Source organism: Hylobates moloch, unplaced genomic scaffold, assembly GCF_009828535.3.
Source record: "Hylobates moloch isolate HMO894 unplaced genomic scaffold, HMol_V3 SCAFFOLD_10, whole genome shotgun sequence".
In the NCBI taxonomy this organism is placed as follows: Eukaryota; Metazoa; Chordata; class Mammalia; order Primates; family Hylobatidae; genus Hylobates; species Hylobates moloch.
The window spans coordinates 109,683,879-109,698,108 of NW_026652285.1; the positions used below are offsets into that span (position 1 = coordinate 109,683,879).

General features: G+C 60.5%; 2 protein-coding genes across 8 annotated transcripts; one reads left to right on the forward strand and one right to left on the reverse strand.

Moving 5' to 3' along the window:
* The first annotated feature begins 908 nt into the window (after positions 1–908).
* ARRDC1 (arrestin domain containing 1) lies at positions 909–10,515 on the forward strand. 7 transcript variants are annotated; one of them, XM_032165822.2, is made up of 8 exons: positions 909–1,114; positions 8,052–8,162; positions 8,623–8,673; positions 8,775–8,929; positions 9,192–9,374; positions 9,459–9,635; positions 9,719–10,154; positions 10,228–10,515. In XM_032165822.2, the coding sequence occupies exons 1-8, from the start codon at positions 997–999 to the stop codon at positions 10,290–10,292; spliced, it is 1,296 nt and encodes a 431-aa protein (XP_032021713.1). In that variant the 5' UTR covers positions 909–996; the 3' UTR covers positions 10,293–10,515. The 7 variants fall into 7 exon arrangements, with proteins under 7 accessions (XP_032021713.1, XP_058301368.1, XP_058301365.1 ...); XM_058445385.1 differs by having other exon boundaries at positions 8,572–8,673; positions 8,775–8,824; positions 10,228–10,495; XM_058445382.1 differs by having other exon boundaries at positions 8,572–8,673; positions 9,141–9,374; positions 10,228–10,494.
* Positions 10,516–10,554: 39 nt separating this feature from the next.
* LOC116475946 (uncharacterized protein ARRDC1-AS1-like) lies at positions 10,555–13,946 on the reverse strand. The gene is given in 3 exon segments (XM_032165825.2): positions 10,555–11,147; positions 11,149–11,351; positions 12,899–13,946. Coding segments are annotated over 2 exon segments (528 nt in total). The 5' UTR covers positions 12,899–13,946; the 3' UTR covers positions 10,555–10,822.
* Between the last annotated feature and the right edge of the window lie 284 nt (positions 13,947–14,230).

Below are 14,230 nucleotides of genomic sequence, written 5' to 3' on the forward strand. Positions count from 1 at the left end.
CCCAGGGTTTCCGGCCAAGTGTGGCTCCCTTGGGCCCACACCCCATCGGGCCAGCAAGGAGAGAGATAGCGGGGAGCGGGGCAGGTGCTGGGACTCCGGGCAGGTGCGAGGAAGGCAGGGGGCGGAGGGGGAGGGGTTGGGCGAGGCAGGTGTTGGGGGCGGGACAGGTGCGGGGGTAGGCAGGTAGCGGGAAGGAGGGAGGGTGGGCAGGTTCCGGAGGGGCGCGACAGGTGCTGGGACGCGAGGTAGGTGCGGGGAAGGTTGGGGGTGCGGGGCAGGAGCCGGGGGTGGGGGTTGAGGCGGGGCGGGTGCTAGGCAGCGGAGCATCCTCGCCCAGGACGCCCGCGCGGCCCCGTGACGTTTTTCCGCGACTCGGGGTGAGGGAGACCCCTGGGCGGGACGGGCGGGGGGTGGGGGCGGAGGAGGAGTGGGTTCTGCCAGCAGCAGAGCGCAGCGGGGAGCTCTTCCCAGTCTCAGAGCTCGCCTCGGCCCCGCCCCCAGCCCCGCCCCCCGACAGAGACGCGGCGGTGACTCCCTCCGTGGGGGAAGCAGGGGACGCTTGCGCCTCAAGTCCCTTAAGCGGCGCCCGACGCAGCGCACCACCTACCCAGCGGGGCCCGGGCCGGGGCCGGGGATGGATGAGCGCGGCCGGGGGGCGGGGCAGGGGTGGGGCGGCCGAGGCAGGGGCGGAGCTGGGAAGGCGAGGCAGGGGCGAAGGGCGGGGGCGGGGCGAGGGTCTGTCAGAGAGGCGGGGAATAACGAGGGGGCGGGGCCACACGGACGGATGGGGCGGGGCCGGGCCTCCGAGCGGCAGCCCGCGGGCTATGGGGCGGCTGGGGGACTGGGCAGGGCCGTGGGGCGGGGCAGGGCCTGGGAGGGGCCGGGATTGGGACGGATGGGGCGGGGCATAGGAGGGGGCGGGGCCGGGCCTCGGAGCCGGGGCTCGCGGGCTGCCGGCGGGGGCGTCACTGCGCGGCGGGCCGGTGAGGCCGCGGCATGGGGCGAGTGCAGCTCTTCGAGATCAGCCTGAGCCACGGCCGCGTCGTCTACAGCCCCGGGGAGCCGCTGGCTGGGACCGTGCGCGTGCGCCTGGGGGCACCGCTGCCATTCCGAGGTGGGCGCGGGTCCTCGGGGAGGGCCATTGGCCACACCTGCGCGGGGCCAGGGCTCCCGGAAGCGGCTGCCGTCGCCGGGCCCCGGGTTGGGCCCGCGCAGTCGCTGTCTTGGCCGCCCGGGACTGCTGGGGAGCGGGCTCGGCGGCGCCGGGGAGGTCCGGGCGGCGCCGCCCTTCCGCGCCTGCCCTTCCTGCCCTCTCGCCGAGGAGCGGCGGGGTCCCGGCGGGGCCTGATGCCGGGGCCTGAAGCGGGTCCACTGTGGAGGACGTCCTGAGCGCGGGCGCACACAGGCCTGCGACCCTCCCCGTCCGCGCTCGCACCTGCTGGGCTCCTTCCCGCACCCTGGCTCCCGGCGCAGGCGCTCCCGCTGCAGAGCCGCTCCTGGCCCGGGCGTGCGGTCCAGGCGTGCGGTCCTGGCGGGGTGCAGACACCTGCTGCGGCTCCCTGCGCCCCCTGTCACCCGCTAGCAGGCCTCGCCGGCCCCCCGCCGAGGCGGACGCCTGGGCTTCGGGGACTGGGTATCGGGTTGCTGCAGTGGCCGCTGGCAGGGCGCCCTGGAGGTGAGGGCCGGCCCGCGAGGTGAGGCTGCCTCTGCCTGGCCCCTGGCTGTGAGTGCCGCGTCCCTGCCGGGGAATTCTCTACCTTGGCCTACTGTGGGAACCACCTGGGCTGCTTGGCCTGTGCCACAGCCCCTGGACGTGCCGCTGGACCTTGACCGCTGGGCCTGCGCGTGGGTGACGGCACCGCTTTTGTGCCTGCTGAGAATCCACAGTCTCTGTTCTGTCCTCTCAGCCTCCTGGGACAGGTGATGGTGCTGTGGCCCTGACCCTGCACCGCCTGAGGCTGTGGGGCCTCGGAAGAAGCCGGGTGGTAGGTGCTTCTGTCAGGCTCCTGGCCCCACTGGGCCTCCTGGGATGACCTGACAGCCTCCCTTCCTCTGTCCCCACCTTGAGTTTGGGGTCTGGGTGGGGGCAGGTGGGGCTGTGGCAGGGCAGAGATAGCACACGCATCTCTTGGGTACAGGTGAGGTGTGAGGTGACACCGGCTGGATCCTGGCTGAGGGGAGTGCAGGGCCCTGTCGTCCTTCCCCTGGCGTGGCCTGGGGCGAGCAGGCCATTGCTGACCACAGGGAAGGGACGGCCCCGCGGTGCGTGACTGGCCTGGGTGAGCAGGCTCCCCTGGCCTCCGGGTGGACGTGGTGGGTGGGTGAATGCTCACGCCTGTAATCCCAGCACTTTGGGCAGCTGGCCCAAGAGCCGAGGGAGCACTGGCTGATGGTCCTACCTCACAGAGGCTGGTCTGAGTGAGGGAAAAAAAGGAGGGTTGTGAGCTGAGGAGTAGGAGATGGGCCCTGATGGTCTGGAAAGCACGATTCAGGCTGCTGCAAGTGAGGTGGGAGGGTGTACAGGGGCCCCCGGGGGTTTCCCCCAGCCCTGCCTGGGATGGAAACGGAACGACTCTGGTTTCTTTTCCTCATTCAAAGGATGCTTGTCAATCCTGCTGGGAGCCAGTAGGGAGGCCCTCAGCCCCCAGGAGGACAGCAGGCCTGCCCGGGCCCCAGGGCTTGCTCACTTACCCTGTCGATGAGTGTCGGTGACAATCAGCACCCAGCCACGAGGTCACCGGCTGTCTCAAGGGCTGACGCGGAGGGAGGCCTGGGAGGGAGCAGTTCTCTGGAGCCCAGGCTGGCCCAGTTCAGGGCTGGGGGTCAGGCAGGACCACCTCTTGTTCTGCTGTTACTGGGGTGGGCGACCAGGGCCGACAGTGGTTCTCGGAGCACTCATGGTGGGCCTGATGCAATTCTCTCCACGTGCCACGGGCCAGCCTCAGTAACCCTCAGTGCCCTGGCAAGTGGCACGGTTGTTACTCTCATGATACAGATTTGGAAACAGGACTGGGGGAGTGGCTTACAGGTCACAGCTTCTGTGGCAGGCGTGAGTCCTTTGGGATGAGGATGAGGAGTGGGTGGGTCTTCACGGTCCAAGTGCAGGTGGTGCAAGGGAGGGGCTGCTGAACAGGTGGGAGCCCCAGCTCGAGAAGAAAGTTCCAGTGGTCACTCGAGAACACGGCCCAATCATGATCTTCCTTAGAGTCAGAGCAGCCTGCAGCCTCCAACAGCTTGTCCTTGGTTGTGCATCTGAACACAGGAAACATTTTTTATTTTTATTTTATTTATTTATTTTTTTAAGACGGAGTCTCACTCTGTCGCCCAGGCTGGAGTGCGCTGGCGCAATCTCGGCTCACTGCAAGCTCTGCCTCCCCGGTTCACGCCATTCTCCTGCCTCAGCCTCCCTAAGAGCTGGGACTACAGGCGCCCACCACCACACCCGGCTAATTTTTGTATTTTTAGTAGAGACGGCGTTTCACCGTGTTAGCCAGGATGGTCTCGATCTCCTGACCTCGTGATCCGCCCAGCCCAAAGTGCTGGCCACCGTGCCCGGCCAGGAAACATTTTTAAACCTGCATGGGGGAGGAGGGACAGGGCTTGCAGGGCCCCTGCAAAGAGGTGCAACATTCAAGTCCAGAAGGCGAAAGAAGTCACACTCTGACTAGGTGACTGCCAGTGAGCCACTCAGTCCTGCAGCCAAGCCCTGTCTGGTGGCTTTCCTGTTGCGAAAGGCTTGGTTCCCTTCAGCCTGTTCTGCCATTACAAGCAGTCTGCAAGCTGGAAAGAAGAGGGAGTGGGGTCATATGCCTCCAGCAGCAAGGAGACCCCTCATAATGGACGCCATGTGCTGCTCTGGCTTCTCCGTGGGCAGAACTGCGTCCTGTGGTCCTGCCTGATTCGATGATTTGAAAAGGCAGAAACGTGGCCTCTGCCATTGGCCTGGCCAGTGAAAACGGGCTCCCTGGGAAATTCACCCAGCCTGACCTGAAGCAGTTGCTGAGAGGCGGAGGAGCAGCTCCAGGTGTTTTGGCAGGGAAGCAGCTGGCAGCGCTGTAGGAGCCCCGTGCCTCCCGTGTTCTTACTGAGGAGTGTGTGGGGCAGCTCAGGACAGGTTTCACTTTGGACGGTGGTTGGAGGCTGCTCACTCTGGCAGAGTCATCTCAAAGAGCCTTGGTGTATGTGCAAAACGGGGCCATCTGCATGGCATTGGGAAGATCACAGAGCCTGGGCCCTTAGGATGACCCAGGGGTCAGTTGGATACTGTTTGTTTTTGTGGAGTCAGATGTCCCATGACGGTTTTTGCGATGCTTTGCTAGTATGAGCAGTGGTGTGTGAGGCTCTCAGTTAAATACCATGAGATTCTAAGCGGAATTCTGGGTCTCCTGGTATGCACAGGTAAAATTACAGTAGACCTGTCCCACTCTTTGCCAGAACCTCATACCTGTCTGCAGTTTGACTGGTGTAAGGGGTGTTTGTGTTCCACCTCCCTCCAACGTGTGTTGAGACATTTAATTAATTAATTTATTTATTTATTTATTTACGTTGCTCTTGTTGCCCACGCTGGAGTGCAGTGGTGCAATCTCAGCTGCTCACCGCAACCTCTGCCTCCCTGGTTCAAGTGATTCTTCTGCCGCAGACTCCCGAGTAGCTGGGACTACAGGCATGCGCCACCAGGCCCGGCTAATTTTGTATTTTCAGTAGAGACCGGTTTCTCCGTGTTGGTCAGGCGGTTCTCGAACTCCCAACCTCAGGTGATCCGCCCGCCTCAGCCTCCTAAAGTGCTGGGATTACAGGCGTGAGCCACTGCACCCGGCCCCAAGACATTCATTTTATTTGAGATGAGGGCTCACTTTGTCACCCAGACTGGAATGCAGTGGTGCAATCTTGGCTCACTGCAACTTCTGCCTCCGGGGCTCAAGCGATCAATCCTCCCACCACAGCCTCCTGAGTGACTGGGACCACGGGCATGCACCACCACACCCAGCTAATCTTTTGTAGTTTTGGTAGCGACGGGGTTTCACCGTGTTACCCAGGCTGCTGTCACACTTCTGGCCTCAAGCAATCCGCTCGCCTTGGCCCCCCAAAGTGTTGGGATTACAGGCATGAGCCACTGCGCCCAGCTGTGTCGAGACATTTAATATTTGCCAATCTGATGGATTGAAATGGTAGGTCATTTGGGTTTTCCGTGCAAGCTCCACCTCCCGGGTTCACGCCATTCCCCTGCCTCAGCCTCCCAAGTAGCTGGGACTACAGGCGCCTGCCACCACCCCCGGCTAATTTTTTGTATTTTTAGTAGAGATGGGGGTTTCACCGTGTCAGCCAGGATGATCTCGATCTCCTGACCTCGTGATCCGCCCGCCACGGCCTCCCACAGTGCTGGGATTACAGGCTGAGCCACCGCGCCTGGCCGGGTTTTCCCTAATTTCTAGTGAGGTTGGATGTCTGTTCCAGTTATCTACTGCTAAGTAAAAGTCACGGTCACCTCAAGTCACACACCATTCCTAAACAGTTAACACAACCATTTGATTGTATCTCACAGCGTTGTGGGTTAGGAATCTGGACAGTGAGGGCAGGGTTAATCTTCTGTGCCACCAGCCGGGATCACTTGAGGGTGCTTGGCTGGCATACGGGTTAGTCTGGGGACCACTGCCCCCTTTCCGGCATCCTCTGTGGGTTCCAGCATTTTTCTTTTTTTTTCTTTTTTCTTTTTGAGATGAAGTCTTGCTCTGTCACCCAGGCTAAAGTGCATTTGTGCGATCTCAGTTCACTGCAACCTCTGCCTCCTGGGTTCAAGTGATCCTTATGCCTCAGCCTCCCAAGTAGCTGGGATTATAGGCATGCGCCACCATGCCCGGCTAATTTTTCTATTTTTTTTTTTTTGAGATGGAGTTTCACTCTTGTTGCTCAGGCTGGAGTGCAGTGGCGTGGTCTCGGCTCACTGCAACCTCCGCCTCCCAGGTTCAAGCGATTCTCCTGCCTCAGCCTCCCTAGTAGCTGGGATTACAGGCATGTGCCACCATGCCTAGCTAATTTTGTATTTCTAGTAGAGATGGGTTTTCTCCATGTCGGTCAGGCTGGTCTCGAACTCCTGACCTCAGGTGATCTGCCTGCCTCGGCCTCCCAAAGTGCTGGGATTACAGGCATGAGCCACCGTGCCCAGCCTTTTTTGTATTTTTAGTAGAGATGGGGTTTCACCATGTTGGCCAGGCTGGTCTTGAACTCCTGACCTCAAGTGATCCACCTGCCTTTGCCTTCCAAAGTGCTGGGATTACAGGTGTGAGCCACTGCACCCAGCTGGGTCCCAGCATTTGCGGGATTCAAGGCCGGGATGTGCAGTCTGTCAGGAGTGTTAAAAGCATTGCAGCATTTCCAGTCCCCAGGCCTCCTCTCCTTGCTTCAGCCACGCCCCCCCTCGTCTGTGCCTGCTCATGCTCGTGTGCTTCTGTTGGGCTTCTGCTGGTCCACAGGAGGATCACTGGTGTTCCGGATTTTCAGCATGGAAACAGTATGGGGTCTGGCTCGAGGAGGGCCTGGCTAACAGAGCATGGATTCAAAATCAGAGAGAGCTGGGTACCGTGGCTCAAACCTGTAATCCCAACACTTTGGGAGGCTGAGGCAGGTGGATTGCTTGAGCTCAGGAGTTTGAGACCAACCTGGACAGCATGGCAAAACCTCATCTCTATAAGAAATAAAAAAAAGCGAGGGCCGAGATCTGCCACTGCACATAGCCTGGGGGAGTGGCCCTCAAAAACAACAAAAAAACAAAAATGGACCGGGCTGGAATGGAGGCTGAGGCCAGGCCCTGGCAGCGCCCAGCGGGTAGAAGGCGTGCAGCAGGAACCAAGGGCCACCCTCAGGGATGGGGGACTGGGCCTGGCAGCTGCCGAGGGGGAGGGCAGGATGCATATGGAGAGCCACGTGGGGCTGCAGCTGAACCAAGGATCGCGAGAGGAATCCTGCTGCTCTGGGTGGCAGGCAGAAGGCCTGGGCCACAGGTGGGGCCTGCTGGGGAGACCACAGGTGAGGCAGGTATGGCTGACCCTGGGTGCTCTGCACACCGGTACTCCTCCTGCCTGGCTGCTCCCTCAGCAGGTGTCAGAGTCTGAGTCACCTTCTCCTCACGTGACCCCCACCAGGACCAGGCAGGGAGGTGGCCATCTTTGGCCCTGACTCAGCCCTGCAGGGAGAAGAGGGGCTGGAGCTGCAGGTGGCCTGCCACTGGCTCCCCCAACCCCTGCCCACCTGGGTCCTGTGCTGTGTGTACTTCTGCTGTGTCTGTCCTCCCTTTTGACCAGCTTCTGCTGGACCTGGTTGTCCAGCCATGATCTTCTGATCATCGTGGTTTCTGGACACACATCTGTTGGACTGAGGAATTTGTGTTCCTGGCCACAGAACAGTGGCAACCTCTGCCTCAAGCAGTTCCTGGTCTGGGCACTCCCCAGGGGAGGCCGGAGAGGACCGAGCCGTCTCCTGTGCAGAAAGTCAGCCCCGCTGGGCAGTGCTCGCCCAGAAAGTAGGGCCCCACCCAATGGTGTGCTGACTGTGGAACACTGTGTCTGCCCAGGCGGGTCTGGCCACATTCCTGCAGCATGACGGTTGGCAGTTAGCTTCCCGGAGCGTGGACAGGTCCTTCCCTGCCTAACTGACTTGTCCACAGGGCAGCAAGAAGATGCGTCCCTTGGTGTGTCCTGAGTATCTCCTGTAGGCAGCTGAGCTTTCGCAGGTCTGGCTGGGAGCCAAGGTTACCAATTTGGGGGGTAGGCCAGCCATCACCTGGATGAGCGTTGGGGTCTTTCTGCTCTGGATTGCAGGGCAGACGTCGTTTTGTGCTGGTCAGGCCCCTCGCCAGCCTGATTCCCTTGGAGACCTCCAAGACAGGAGATAGGCAGGAGGTGTCCTCTGAAGTGGCATGGGCTGCTTGCTCACTGGCCTTCCCAGGACCTTGCCCAGGTGGCGCTGCTTGGCCCCAGGTCAAATTCCTGTGCTGGCAGCAAGCAGGGGCCTGGGCCGTGGGCTGGCTAGGGCTCATGCAGCCTTCCCCTTTGCAGCCATCCGGGTGACCTGCACAGGCTCCTGCGGGGTCTCCAACAAGGCTAATGACACAGCGTGGGTAGTGGAGGAGGGTTATTTCAACAGTTCCCTGTCGCTGGCAGACAAGGGTAAGTCTGGGAGCCAGTTCCCGAGTGGTGACCCCTGGGGGCAGCCCTTAGAGTGGGGCCTGTCTGTCCTTCTGTCCTCCCCCTTTCCTGGATCTGCCTCTTGGATCTGGCACTGGCCCATCTTGTCCCAGGGTTGTAGGCCCTGATGGCTTTCTCACAGGGGCTGGGTGGCTGAAGGGGCCCCCTTCCCCTTGTGTTGGATTTGGGTGGCCTCTGACCCCTGGCACAGCTGTTTCACCCTTGCCCCATTCCCAAACCACTCTCCTGTTCAAGCCAAGCTCTTATCCTCAGTCCTTCACCCAGGCCACAGTCCTGTGCTGCTGTGGCACTGGTGACTGAGACAGGGAGACCCAGTGTGAGCTGGTCAGCTGCAGTGCCCACTCTTATCCTGGCCCTGTGGCCACCTCAGGCCTCTTGAGGCCTGTCCCCACCGCCCCCCACCTCCCTCCTGTCTCTGCAGGGAGCCTGCCCGCTGGAGAGCACAGCTTCCCCTTCCAGTTCCTGCTTCCTGGTGAGAGCCCAGCCTGGACAGGCCTGGTGATGACCAACTGGTGGGAGGTGGGCTCTGCAGGGTGGAAGGCAGCCAGGTGCCAGTGCCTGCTCTCTCCCCAGCCACAGCACCCACGTCCTTTGAGGGTCCTTTTGGGAAGATCGTGCACCAGGTGAGGGCCGCCATCCACACGCCACGGTTTTCCAAGGATCACAAGTGCAGCCTCGTGTTCTATATCTTGAGCCCCTTGAACCTGAACAGCATCCCAGACATTGAGGTGAGGATGGCACAGTGACCTCCTTGGTGGGTCCCCACCCTCATGGAGGCTGGGGAAGAGCCGGGCAGGCATTGCTTCATCCCAGTGTCCTGTCCCCAGCTGAGGTGAGGGGGGCCAGGGTCTGGAGGCAGTGGCCTCTTTGCCCTGAGCTGACTGCTGATGTCCAGCGGCAGGGCGTGGCAGGGCTGAGGGGCCTGTCCTAATGCCACAGGGATCCAGCCTGCCCACACCTGCTAAGCCCCTCCCTGGCCCTCCCCCCAAGCAACCCAATGTGGCCTCTGCCACCAAGAAGTTCTCCTACAAGCTGGTGAAGACAGGCAGCGTGGTCCTCACAGCCAGCACTGATCTCCGCGGCTATGTGGTGGGGCAGGCACTGCAGCTGCATGCCGACATTGAGAACCAGTCAGGCAAAGACACCAGCCCTGTGGTGGCCAGTCTGCTGCAGGTCAGAGCCCCCGCCAGTTGCCTGGACCGGCCTCCTGGGGTGGGCTGGCAGCCTGCGCAGGCTCACAGGCTGGTCCTTCCCCAGAAAGTATCCTATAAGGCCAAGCGCTGGATCCACGACGTACGGACCATTGCGGAGGTGGAGGGTGCGGGCGTCAAGGCCTGGCGGCGGGCACAGTGGCACGAGCAGATCCTGGTGCCTGCCTTGCCCCAGTCGGCCCTGCCGGGCTGCAGCCTCATCCACATCGACTACTACTTACAGGTTTGGTGCTGCTGGGGGCGGGGCGGCCTGAGGCCTAGTGCCCTTGGCCCTGGCCCCTCATGCCCCACCTCAATCCTGTCCAGGTCTCTCTGAAGGCGCCGGAAGCTACTGTGACCCTCCCGGTCTTCATTGGCAATATTGCTGTGAACCATGCCCCATTGAGCCCCCGGCCAGGCCTGGGGCTGCCTCCTGGGGCCCCACCCCTGGTGGTGCCTTCTGCACCACCCCAGGAGGAGGCTGAGGCTGCGGCTGGCAGCCCCCACTTCTTGGACCCCGTCTTCCTCTCCACTAAGAGCCATTCGCAGCAGCAGCCCCTGCTGGCCACCTGGAGTTCTGTGCCTGGTGCCCCCGAGCCCTGTCCTCAGGATGGCAGCCCTGCCTCACACCCGCTGCGCCCTCCCTTGTGCATTTCAACAGGTGCCACTGTCCCCTACTTTGCAGAGGGCTCCGGGGAGCCAGTGCCCACCACCAGCACCTTGATTCTTCCTCCAGAGTACAGCTCTTGGGGCTACCCCTATGGTGAGTCCAGGGCCAGGGCTTGGCAGGGAGGGGACACCAGGAGCCCCATGCAGACCCTGCTTTCTTCCCGCAGAGGCCCCACCGTCTTATGAGCAGAGCTGCGGCGGCGTGGACCCCAGCCTGACCCCTGAGAGCTGACCCCGTGCTGCCTTCTCCAGGCAGGCCTGGCCTCTGCCCTGGGACTGGGGCATCCAGGGCCTCGTGCCTTCTCTCTCGGCCTGGCCTGGCCCATTCAGGACCTGCCCAGCCTCTGCCAGCTCCTCTGGCATCTGCCCTCTTCTCCCTGAGGCTGGGGTGGGGGTGGCAGGGAGCTGGGACCTGGAGAGACGACTCCTGTAAATAAAACACTTTATTTGTAGAGCTGGGCCTCACCGGCCTCGCCTTGGGCACCCTCCAGCCTCTGGCAGGGCCTGACCCTGACCCCATCCTGGGCTCTGCTCATGCCAGGGCAGACCCTGCTCCTCAGGTGCCCCCTACTACCCTGGGGGTGCGCTTAGGCTGCCATGCCTGGGTGGAGCCGCTGGGCTGGTTCCCTTTAACAGAGGACCGGGGCTGGTGCTGGGCCTTCCAGAGCTGCCTAAGGACACATCCTTGGAGCCCGGCTCACGAATTGGGGCCTCACATAACCTTGGTGTTTGGTTAAATTTGTGCCTCGGCTCCTGTTGCGTTTAGGCACCCAGGTTCCCAGGCGGTGTGGTCTGGACCTCCCCTGCTGAGAAAGCCACCGGCGCGTGGAGGGGCTTGCCCAGGTCCCTCCGACAGGAGACCCTGCTCCCCGGGCCTCGGCCCCTGCCGGCACCACTGCCAGGCCTGGCTCTGAGGGACGCTGCTTCTCCCCTGCCCACATCTCCAAGGCCTGAAAGGCAGGGTTCTGTGGAGCAGCATTTCTCAAAGGGGCATCTTGCAGACGTTCTAGCCGCAAGGGTGGCCCTGTATTCCTGGCTGGCCTGCCTGGAGGGCGCTTCCAGAAACAATGGAGGTGGTGGTGAAGGACTGTGGGTTCAAATTCCAGTTCTCCTGTAGGGCGAAGGGGCGGCTGTGGCTAGGTTTGTCAGTTACCTTATCTATAAAATGCACAGGACCAGGCCGGGCACGGTGGCTCCCGCCTGTAATCCCAGTACTTTGGGAGGCTGAGGCAGGTGGATCGCTTGAGGTCAGGAGTTCCAGATCACTCTGGGCAACATAGTGAAACTCCATCTGTACAAAAAAAAAAAAATAGCTGGGCATCATGGCACATACTTGTAATCCCAGCTACTCAGGAGGCTGAGGCAGGAAAATCGCTTGAACCCGGGAGGCAGAGGTTACAGTGATCTGAGATTGTGCCACTACTCCGGCCTGGGTGACAGCGAGACTGCCTCAAAAAATAAAACCCCACAAAAAACTCATGGGATTGTAGGGGATAGCCCCCCACTCTCATAGCATGACAGTTTATTTCTTGAACAGTCCAGGAGCAGATCCTGGCCTTGTGGCAGAGTTGTCATTCCTACATAGTGGTTCCCATCCTTGGCTCTCAGATGGCTGTTAACAGCTTTCACCACTGCCCAGCCTAATGGTGGGACTTTTTTTTTTTTTTTTTTTTTTGAGACGGAGTCTCGTTCTGTCGCCCAGGCTGGAGTGCAGTGGCGCAATCTCGGCTCACTGCAAGCTCCACCTCCCGGGTTCACGCCATTCTCCTGCCTCAGCCTCTCGGAGTAGCTGGGACTACAGGCGCCCGCCACCACGCCCGGCTAATTTTTTGTATTTTTAGTAGAGACGGGGTTTCACCGTGGTCTCGATCTCCTGACCTCGTGATCCGCCCGCCTCGGCCTCCCAAAGTGCTGGGATTACAAGCGTGAGCCACCGCGCCCAGCCGATGGTGGGACTTTTAAGGGACAGACTGGGAAATGGATTGTCACTTTTTCTCTCTGACCTGTCCCCTTCCCGTTGGAAATGTGGTCTTTAGCCAGGCAGTCCTGTACTTGGCTAAAATTTTACTAACTATGGGACGGGCAGCATGAATACTGGAGAACAGCAGAAAGTGTACCACAGGCGGGGTCACCTGTGAAGCACCTGCTGGAAGCAGTGCAGTATGTGGCTGAAAGGAAGGCCTCTTGGGCTGAATCCCATCACTGCCTCTCACCACTCCCTTGCTTCAGTTCAGTCACTTATAAAATGTGGGTAAGAACAGTGCCTGCCTCTCAGGACTGACCTGAAGTTTGCGGTGTTAGCATGTCACGTGCTGAGCAGCATCTTGACATAAGTGCTCAGGGGCACCAAGGGTAGCAGCTGATTGCAAACTGGAGTCAAACAGCTGCTTGAAGCCTGCTTCCCACACCCTCACTTAGGGCGGATGTTTGCTTGGTGGAGGATTTCTCTTCACATTTTAACTCCCTTTATTCAGTCAACAATTTTTTTTTTTTTTTTGAGATAGAGTTTTGCTCTGTCACCCAGGCTGGAGTGCAGTGGCGCGATCTCAGTTTATTGCAACCTCCGCCTCCCGGGTTCACGCCATTTTCCTGCCTCAGCCTCCCGAGTAGCAGGGTCTACAGGCGCCCAGCACCAGCCCTGGCTAATTTTTTGTATTTTTAGTAGAGATGGGGTTTCACCATGTTAGCCAGGCTGGTCTCGATCTCCTGACCTCATGATCTGCCCGCCTCGGCCTCCCAAAGTGCTGGGATTACAGGCGTGAGCCACCGCGCCTGGCCCAGTCAACAAATATTTTGTCTCTCGTACACCAGGTATTGTTCTAGGCACCATGGACTTACATTCCAGTAGGGAGACAATATTGCAAGTCAAGATGTGGGAGAGTCAGATGACACTGTGATGGAGCAAAGTCAGTCAACGAAGACAGGTATGGGGAGGCAGTATCATTTTAACTAGGGAGGAGAGGGAAGGCTTCTCTTAACAGGTGATATTTAAACTGAAGAATGGTAAAGAGGCAAGCCACAAAGACACTTGAAATAAAGGTTTCAGGGAAGGGACAGACAGCAGCAGGGGCGGTGGAGAGGTGGGTGTGGGGCAGGGTGGGGCAGGAGGGCCATGAAAGTGCTCGTGTCTCCTGCGAGGGCTCAGGGTGCTCGACCTGTCATAAATGGACTTAGGCTTTGACAGAGCAGTTTAGCTGCCCTAAAGAAACCTGGGAAGGTTCCCTTGGCACTTGGGATTGTCCGTTTCCTTTTCTGTCTATGTGCGCTGTCTATGCTGGACTTGAGATAATTCTCCGGAGTCCCACTCACCAGGAGGCTGGGGTGTCACCCGGATTGACCGTCAAGGCTCATTTGTTGTCAGTACAGTACCCGTCCCCTCGGTTCACGCGACCATCCAGAAACCTCAAATTCAGTCCATGCTTCTTGTTTTGGGTCTCGGGGCTGGGATAAGGCGAGCTGACCACTGCGGGGCATATAGATAGTTTCTGTGCTGCTGGGAGCGCTCTCCAGGGAAGGCTACTTGGTCTGCAGAAAAGGCCTTGGCTTGTGCATACCTGGGCAGCAGGCATATGAGTGGCAGCGAGAGCGGGGTAACCAGAGAGGGCACACCCCCCCAAGTTGGCATCTCCACAACTGCGGAACCTCCCCCATCAGGGCAACCCTCCCGGTTGGGACACCGCCCCCAGCCAGACACATCCTCCTAGCAGAACACCCATGCTTAGCCGGAGCCGCTCCCCCGCCAGGCACCTCCCCAGCGGGAAATCATCCCCAGTGGGACAGCCCCCGCCAGTCCAGGCATCCCCGCCGTTAGGGACACCCTCTCCAGCCGGAGCATCCCCTCGGCAGGGGCGTTCCTCCCAACCAGGGGACACCCGCCGCAACGGGAACCTGCCTGGACCAGAGCACCCTCCCGCGTCGGGGACACCCCACAGGCGGCTCCCCCCCAGGCCGCGGCCCAGGGAGTCAGCCTTCCGCGCAAGCCGGCGAAATCAAAGTGCGTCCGGGGTTAGAAGTCAGAGGTCGGAGCCACGGGTCTTTCTCCTTCTTCGGCCAGCCCACCAGAACGTCAATTTAGAATGAGATGTGTGTTGAAAATGGGAAGGCTACTCCCCATCCACTACTAGGACTTAAGCGGGCGGGTTCTCCGGCTGCAGGTCTCCTACCCCGCCG

What these genes read in the sequence shown, in the direction of transcription:
- ARRDC1 (XM_058445382.1), top strand. Translation starts at nt 997, where the DNA reads ATGGGGCGAGTGCAGCTCTTCGAGATCAGCCTGAGCCACGGCCGCGTC. An exon ending in CCTGTCGCTGGCAGACAAGG is followed by an intron (nt 8,163 to 8,571) that starts GTAAGTCTGGGA and finishes TGGCCACCTCAG; the next exon opens with GCCTCTTGAGGCCTGTCCCC. An exon ending in ACATCGACTACTACTTACAG is followed by an intron (nt 9,636 to 9,718) that starts GTTTGGTGCTGC and finishes AATCCTGTCCAG; the next exon opens with GTCTCTCTGAAGGCGCCGGA.